The sequence below is a fragment of the Carassius auratus genome, unplaced genomic scaffold (genome assembly GCF_003368295.1).
Source record: "Carassius auratus strain Wakin unplaced genomic scaffold, ASM336829v1 scaf_tig00216140, whole genome shotgun sequence".
Taxonomy (NCBI): domain Eukaryota; kingdom Metazoa; phylum Chordata; class Actinopteri; order Cypriniformes; family Cyprinidae; genus Carassius; species Carassius auratus.
This window is the reverse complement of record NW_020528431.1, coordinates 19216-27731: the sequence shown is the minus strand read 5'-3', so window position 1 is coordinate 27731 and position 8516 is coordinate 19216. Positions and strand designations below refer to the sequence as shown.

Below are 8516 nucleotides of genomic sequence, written 5' to 3'. Positions count from 1 at the left end.
TGTATATATACATTTTAACCTAAAACATACCTCTTGCCACTGTTCATTTGCACCTTTGCAAGTAACGTTACTGGTGTTTGCTTGAGGAAAGGGAAATTCGCTATTCAAATCTTTACAAAATCAAGCAAATCTTTTCAGACTTAAAAATTCACAACGATAAAATGCATATAAGAGGGAAACTGCTGTAAAAAATCTTGACCTTTGGAAGTAGGGAACGTTAAAAAATTCTTATGCAGCACAAAAACCAACTTTCGATTTCCAGTTTTAACAACCCTGTGCATTCATAATGGCGGGGGGAAGTTTGACTCATTTCTCGAATCGGTTCCCTTGAGCAGTTCATTTCAACTTTACACAGTTCAAAGAACGGTTCTAGTAAAATGATTCGCTGAATTATTTTATCACCTTTCTTGATATTTTGGAATATTATGCGCTAAAATGGTCCAGTACCACATCTTCGACTAAGTTTTATTGTTAAGTTGTGTTTGTTGTAATTTTATGTGTCCCATTTCGACTATTTCAGAACCTTTTTTCATTATCTATCTTGGATGACGCCGGACGTGTTCGAAAAGCGAGCACATTTACTCGAGATCAGCTCGCACCAACTCCATTTTTGTGAACCGATCCAAATGATTCATCAGGGTGATCCTATGGAAAGCCAAATGGGTCAGAATACGCGTGCTTTTCAACGCCGTATTCATTTTAAAACGCCGTTTTCATAACGCCGCCAGGCGTTAAATAAGCGCCGTTACGTGATAAGTTAACGCCAGACGCCACCAGGCGTTAAAATAACGCCACACGCCGACCGACGTTAAGTTAACGCGACACGCCACTTAAGATGCAAATTTATTCGCTCATCTACATGGACACACCTCTCATGGCTACGAGGACTCTACGGCAAGTCAGAGCATCCAGTTTGCAAGAGCGCGAAGATGGCAAGAAGAGCCCTTACAATTGTACATATAGGGGATAAATGCCCCTGAATAAGCTTTTGTCTCATGAAGTTATCACCCCAGGCACGAATGAGTGAAAATGTGGAAATGATTTTATTCAACAGTTAAATTAATAAGGAAGTAATATTATTATTTTATTATTATATTATATTTTGAGTAGGATATCATTTCAATTTAATAAATAGTTGGCCATAGTTTTACAAAAATAGAAATTCTGTTTATTTACATTTACTCAACCCAATGTTGTTTCAAACCTTATGTCTTTATTGCGTTTGAGGAACATAGGAAGATATTTTGAAGAATGCTGATAACCAAACTGTTTTAGTCTGTAAATATATGTTGATTCAGATGCAACTTCTGAAACAAAGCATAGCATGTGTAAACCTAAATGAAATATACATTTTTAAAGCTACATTTTGATTCTGTTTTCTCATTCTTTGCTTTTCTCATTTAACACAATTTGGCTATATGATAAAATATCTTTTGAGGGTACTTTTTCTTCCTTTTTAAAACATAATAACATATGATAAACTGAAATCATACTCAAAAGTAGATACCTGAATTTTTACAATAAAGCACTTACACACACACACACACGTCTGGTCAGCTATCCTTGTGGGGACTCTCCATAGGTGTAATGGTTTTTATACTGTACAGACCGTATTTTCTATCGCCCTACACCAACCCTACCCCTAAACCTAACCCTCACAGGAAACTTTCTGCATTTTTAGGTCAATTTAGGTCCCCTCCGTGACACGAGTCCCCATGAGTCTGTGTGTATTCAGGTTTAAGTCCCCACCAGAATAGAAAAACAAATACACACACACACACACACATATATATATATATATATACATATATACATATAATGAATATTGTTATTACATGACACAAATGAGTGTAAATTTGGAAATTATTACAACAGTTAAATAATAAATTTCTTGTAATATATTCCAAAATATATCTATAATCTGTGTTGAAATATATATATATATATATATATATATATATATATATATATATATATATATATATATATATATATATAATGACCTTTTGGATGTATTTCATTATTAATCTCTTTGTAATCTATAATAACATTACATTTATTTCATATTTCTATATGTCTTTCTTGAATATTAAGCAATTTTGGCCACATTATAAATACTTTGTGAAATTGCACATGCTAAAATATAAGCATTATTAATGTGTTTAATAAAAACATAAACATTAATTAGTGAAAAGAAAGAATTATTTAATAAACAATTAGAATGATTAGTACTTGTCTCTCATTGGACTGATTAGCCTATCTCTCAAAACCTTTCTTAATTAGTTGTACAGTATTGCATGATTTGTAGATTATATTTAATACACTTTGCGTAAACGTTTGCAATTAGTTTTTAAAAGGTAACATTAAGGTCTTAAGGCGTCTATGCTTACATTTCTTTATATATATATATATATATATATATATATATATATATATATATATATATATATATTATATATATATATATATATATTTGAATATATATATATATTCAAAGAGTTTTCTTTATTTTCATGACTATGTAAACTGTAGAGTCAGACTGAAGGCATCAAGGGCTATTTGAGCAAGAAGGAGAGTGATGGGGTGCTGCTCCAGATGACCTGGCCTCCACAGTCACCGGACCTGAACCCAATCGAGATGGTTTAGGGGTGAGCTGGACCGCAGACAGAAGGCAAAAGCACCAACAAGTGCTAAGCATCTCTCTGGGAACTCCTTCAAGACTGTGGAAGACCATTTCAGGTGACTACCTCTTGAAGCTCATCAAGAGAATGCCAAGAGTGTGCAAAGCAGTAATCAAAGCAAAAGGGGGCTACTTTGAAGAACCTAGAATATGACATATTTTCAGTTGTTTCACACTTTTTTGTTATGTATATAATTCCATATATAATTCCACATGTGTTAATTCATAGTTTTGATGCCTTCAGTGTGAATCTACAATTTTCATAGTCATGAAAATAAAGAAAACTCTTTGAATGAGAAGGTGTGTCCAAACCTTTGGTCTGTACTATATATATATATATATATATATATATATATATATATATATATATATATATATATATATATATATATATATATATATACATTATAGGGCGATATTTGACTCCTTAAAGATTAGTTTTTTAACCTTTATAATCCCCTTTTTCAAACTTTATTAAATGTATTCCATATTTTAAAGCCAAAACATTTAGATTTTAACTTAGCATCAACATTTCATCTTTGCCATGCACTTAACTTTTTTTGTTGCATTAAGGAATATTTACAGACTTCATGCATAATAACGATGTTATGAGATTAATGTTTAAAATATGAAGTTTTGAATATAGAAATATTAAACAATTTAAATGACTCAATTTATAAAATGAAACTGAAACCGCCAGTAGGTGGCAGCATGTCACTGAATCATTTATTAAATCGATTCGTTCAAACGTCTGATTCATTTATGATTTTAAGACAGCACCGGATGTAGTGTCTGGCGCGTTTTTTAGATTGTTAGGTCATTATTAATCTCTTTATCAGAGAACAACAAAGATGTCTGGTGTACCTAATAATTTTAGAAGACGTCTCAGTGGGATTAGAGATCGCATAAATGCCCAACTTGACAGTTTACTTGAAGCATCACCAGCAGAGCTTGGAGAACAAAGTCTTGTGGACAGGTAGGGAATGTCTGTCTGCCTATCTATCTATCTATCTATCTATCTATCTATCTATCTATCTATCTATCTATCTATCTATCTATCTATCTATCTATCTATCTATCTATCTATCTATCTATCTATCTATCTATCTGTAAAATCTTTAAATAAAATCTATTTATTAGCCCTATAAATTCATTGGATGATTTAATTCGACAACTTAAATCATGACATTATAATAACAAACAATAAGTATCAAACTTACTTTATCTCAGATCATTAATTAGGTTATAGCAAATATGTTTAAATTTCGTAGTAGAGTTATGTTTAAATGTTCTCTGAAAGGTTTGAGATGTTCCGCAACGAACAGCCGTTGCATGGTCCTGCTCGTCCCAGAAGGACGCGGAGGAGAAATGTGACATGTACATTTAAAGTAACTCTTCTCCGCACTGGTATTGATCGGTTATCTTCTTTGAGAGGTAAGTCCTTTGCTTATAATGCTATTCATGAAATTGTCATGTTGATTGTAAACAAATTAAACTAACAGCATTTCACATTGTTGACCAATAGATGCCATTGCCAGTCAGAGACTTGTTGTACAGAGAGAGCAGAGTGAGACACAGTTTGCAGAAATTCTCAGAAGCACGTTTCCACAGCTTCAAGGGAGAGAGTTTGAATTATGCAGGGTTGATGCACAGAGGCAGGTTTCACGTTTGAGTCTGGAGTCAAAAACCCCAGCAGCCATAATTGCTAGTGGGCAGCTAGGAAGATCGGCACTTTATGTACAAGAGAAGGTAATCTAATCTAATATTCAAAAGGCCTCTTTGTGTCTGCAGTATTATGTAGAAACTGTGTTCCTATTGTTTGATCTATTTCATATCAGTCTTCGTTTTTTGGAAAGCCTAATATTTTATTGCTTCCTTTATATTATGTATAAACAAAAGTGCTACAAATAGTGCAATAGTACATTCAAATGAAAGATCACAGTTGTTCAATTTTACAGAGTACTTATGCACTTGCACAAGTGAACTCCTCTCCAGCTCCAGCCGTGGCCTCCTCTCCAGCTCCAGCTCCAGCTCCAGCCGTGGCCTCCTTCTCATCTCCAGCCGTGGCCTCCTTCTCATCTCCAGCCGTGGCCTCCTTCTCAGCTCCAGCCGTGGCCTCCTTCTCAGCTCCAGTTCCAGCCATGGCCTCCTCTCCAGCTCCAGCTCCAGCCGTGGCCTCCTTCTCAGCTCCAGCTCCAGCCGTGGCCTCCTCTCCAGCTCCAGCTCCAGCCGTGGCCTCCTCTCCAGCTCCAGCTCCAGCTGTGGCCTCCTTCTCAGCTCCAGCTCCAGCCGTGGCCTCCTCTCCAGCTCCAGCTCCAGCCGTGGCCTCCTTCTCAGCTCCAGCTCCAGCCGTGGCCTCCTCTCCAGCTCCAGCTCCAGCCGTGGCCTCCTCTCCAGCTCCAGCTCCAGCCGTGGCCTCCTTCTCATCTCCAGCCGTGGCCTCCTTCTCAGCTCCAGCCGTGGCCTCCTTCTCAGCTCCAGCCGTGGCCTCCTCTGCTGCTCCAGCTCCAGCCGTGGCCTCCTCTCCAGAAGTTTCAGTGGCATTTTCTTTACTCAGTCCAGACACAGATATTTATATCTCAGATGAAGATGAGTATGAGTAAGTCAATTGATGTTGTTAGACATGTATTTATACTGTAGTTGGATCAAAAGACGGAGTAACATTCTCTTTTATTTCTTTTTTTCAGTGTTGACCTGAAATCATTGTTAAATACAATGTCAAACAAAGTGGATTTTACAGCTGCACCCATTTCCAACCAAATCAATGTAACACGATGCAACATCCTAGACAGTGGCATCAGAGCCTTCCGACGCCAACGTTTTAACCCTGAGGCAAAACTAGATGTTGTGTTCAGAGATGCTGATGGGATTGGTGAGGGAGCCGCTGATGAGGGTGGACCAACGAGAGAATTTTTAACTTTGCTGATGAGGGAAATCCACTCATGCGAAATATTTGATGGAGAGGACTGGAAAAAAACACTTGCCTGCAATTCTAAAGGTAACCTCCTGCCTAATTTGTGTGTGTGTGTGTGTGTGTGTGTTTACATTAAGCATTTTGGAAAAATAGTTTGCCTCCTTTATAATTTTCTGTAATTCTGCACACTTTCACATTGAATGTCATTAGGTCTTTATAAAAATCATCTTTAATTATTAAAGTTAAAACATAGTCCCCTATGAAAAAAGTGATTAATTTTTTAAGAAGCACCACACATTTTCTAAGCATTGTTTATAGACATAATAATGCTTTTCCCATGTGTTACAGCACTGTACAATGGAATGTACAAAATAGTTGGACGGATGATAGCTGTGTGCCTGATACATGGTGGTGTGGAGCCAAATTTTTTTTCAGAAAGACTGTTCTGTCAGGTGTGCAACCTTCAGCCCCCAGTACCAGACCTTCAAGAGATTGCTGACTATGACTTCAGAGCAAAGATGACCAAGGTTAGTTTATATATTGCACATTTTCATTTATGCCAGCTGTTGCTTTGTTAGTAACTGTAATTTGGCGATAGTGGTAATATCTTAGAATGTTTAAATTGTTAACCTTAACCTTAAAAAGCTCTTACTTAAGGGTTTGTGTGTGCATTAAATATTTAAATTTTTTATATAAGTATTTTGTTTCTTGTATTTAATGGCTAATTTTGTGTTAAATTCATTGTCAATTTAGATCCAGTTGGCACAGAATGTAAATGAAGCACAGTGTGCTATAATGGAGGCGTCTGACCAATTAAGTATGCTGGGGTCTCTATGGCACATCCAGACGCTAGAAGACAGAGACAACTTAGTGGAATCAGCTACCAAGTTTTTCATCGAGAACAGGTTGAGGGATTCCTTGGAACAGTGAGTATAAGAATGTACAGATATTTTCACCTGACAAATTACCAGTACTATTTTGTCATTGTTTCACATTTGGTACATGTTTTGCTTATCTAGATTTAAAGAGGGCCTGGAGTGTCTTGGGCTTTTACATTTGATGCAAAAGCATCCTCAGCTCTTTAAAGAAGTATTTATGTATGAGGAGAAGCCACTTTTGGCCGAAGACATATCTGCTTTGTTTAAAGCAGAACTTTCTCCAGTTGGCAGCAACAGGAGAGTAGTGGAGAGTAGAACAATCTGTTTCTGGAGGGACTGGCTCATAGAAGTGGAAGGTATGAGATCAAACTGAAGCTATGTTGGATCTCTCTCTCTCTCTCTCTCTCTCTCTGTCTGTCTATCTATCTATCTAGCTATCTAGCTATCTATCTATCTATCTATCTATCTATCTATCTATCTATCTATCTATCTATCTATCTATCTATCTATCTATCTGTCTGTCTGTCTGTCTGTCTGTCTGTCTGTCTGTCTGTCTGTCTGTCTATCTATCTATCTATCATATTTTTTTAAGATAAATTAAATAAAAATGTATATATGTTTGATGAAATCCCATAGCTCATGTGTGCTTTTAACATATTATCCCTGTATTAAAATGTATTTAGTTGCCACTTGAACAAATCTTTCATACACTTTTAAATATATACTGAACCATAGCACACCTTTAACTAATACACTTATAAAACACTTGTATATTTGGTTTACTTTATCTGACTACACTTAAAATCAATTTATATTAAGTGTACTTATGTGGTACAGTTGGGAAAATGTACTTATATTTATTAAAAGTTGAATTTAGGATTACTATATAAAAATCTACTAAGATTGAACTAATTTTTAATGTAATGAAATCAAACTTTAGAAGTACACAAATAAAAGTCCTCTGTATATTTTTGTGATAGGATACTTTATTTCAATGCACTAAAAATGAATTTGAGTATTAGTGCTACTTAATATACTTTTTCAAGTGCAAGTAGAAATACACCTTTAATTAGTGTCTATATAAAATATAATCTTATTTAGCACAAAAAAATGAATTTACTACAAAAGTACTTGCTTGTTTTTAAGTATTTTTAGTACATTCAACTATACTTTATTGTTATCTGGGATGAGGATACTTATATGGGTTTGGAAGAACATGAAGTACAATAAACTGTGACAACTACTTTACTGGTATTCTGTATCTGCAAAATGGTCATTAACTTTTTTTTTTCCTGTTCATTTTTACTAGAAGGAACTGCATATCCACTCACCTTAGACAAGATTCTGGGATTTGTGTCAGGATCTACTGCTATTCCGAGGCTAGGGTTCCCAGTGGAACCCAAATTGGAGTTCTTACACCCTCAAGAGAATGAGGCCCCTAAAATTTTTCCAGAGGCAAATACCTGCAGCATTGTCTTGAGGCTACCAATCCATCCCAGCTATGAACTCTTCAGAGAAAACATGGAAAGTGGTATTTTGCAATCCCCCACTTTTGGAGTGATGTAGAAAAATTGTGTTGGCTGTTACTGATGTAATAGTTTTAAATATTTTCATGTTTTAAAGTTTTATTATGAAACATGAAGAGCTAAATTGGCACACCACTGCTCTAAGAGTAGAAAAATATTTATATTCTCACCAAAAGTGACATTTCAAGCCTACAAGCTCTTCATCAGACAATGATCACATACATCAAACTAGAGTGACATGATCACCCACATGACCCCCCGCCCCCCAAACCGAATGGCAATCAGATAAAGGCAATAAACATAAAAGTGAAAACAACCATTAACTACAAATGCTGAACCTCAACATATTAAAAAAAAAATACTTGCAAAATATACATAAAAGAACAATACTTTATCTCTCACAAAAATCATTAAATAAAATGCCTGATGTTAAGAAAACAATCAACATCAAGATAGAATCAAATGTAAATTTGATTCTATAATTTATGTATACTTTACAGCTATTTTTTTTTATATAG

At 35.4% G+C, this 8516-nt stretch overlaps 1 protein-coding gene across 1 annotated transcript; it reads left to right on the top strand.

Moving 5' to 3' along the window:
- Positions 1-5837: 5837 nt before the first annotated feature.
- On the top strand, positions 5838-8474 carry LOC113097202 (G2/M phase-specific E3 ubiquitin-protein ligase-like). Its single transcript, XM_026262422.1, has 4 exons — positions 5838-6121; positions 6348-6520; positions 6614-6828; positions 7782-8474. Exons 1-4 carry the CDS (start codon positions 5921-5923, stop codon positions 8036-8038), a joined length of 846 nt encoding a protein of 281 aa, XP_026118207.1. The 5' UTR covers positions 5838-5920; the 3' UTR covers positions 8039-8474.
- The last annotated feature ends 42 nt before the right edge of the window (positions 8475-8516 follow it).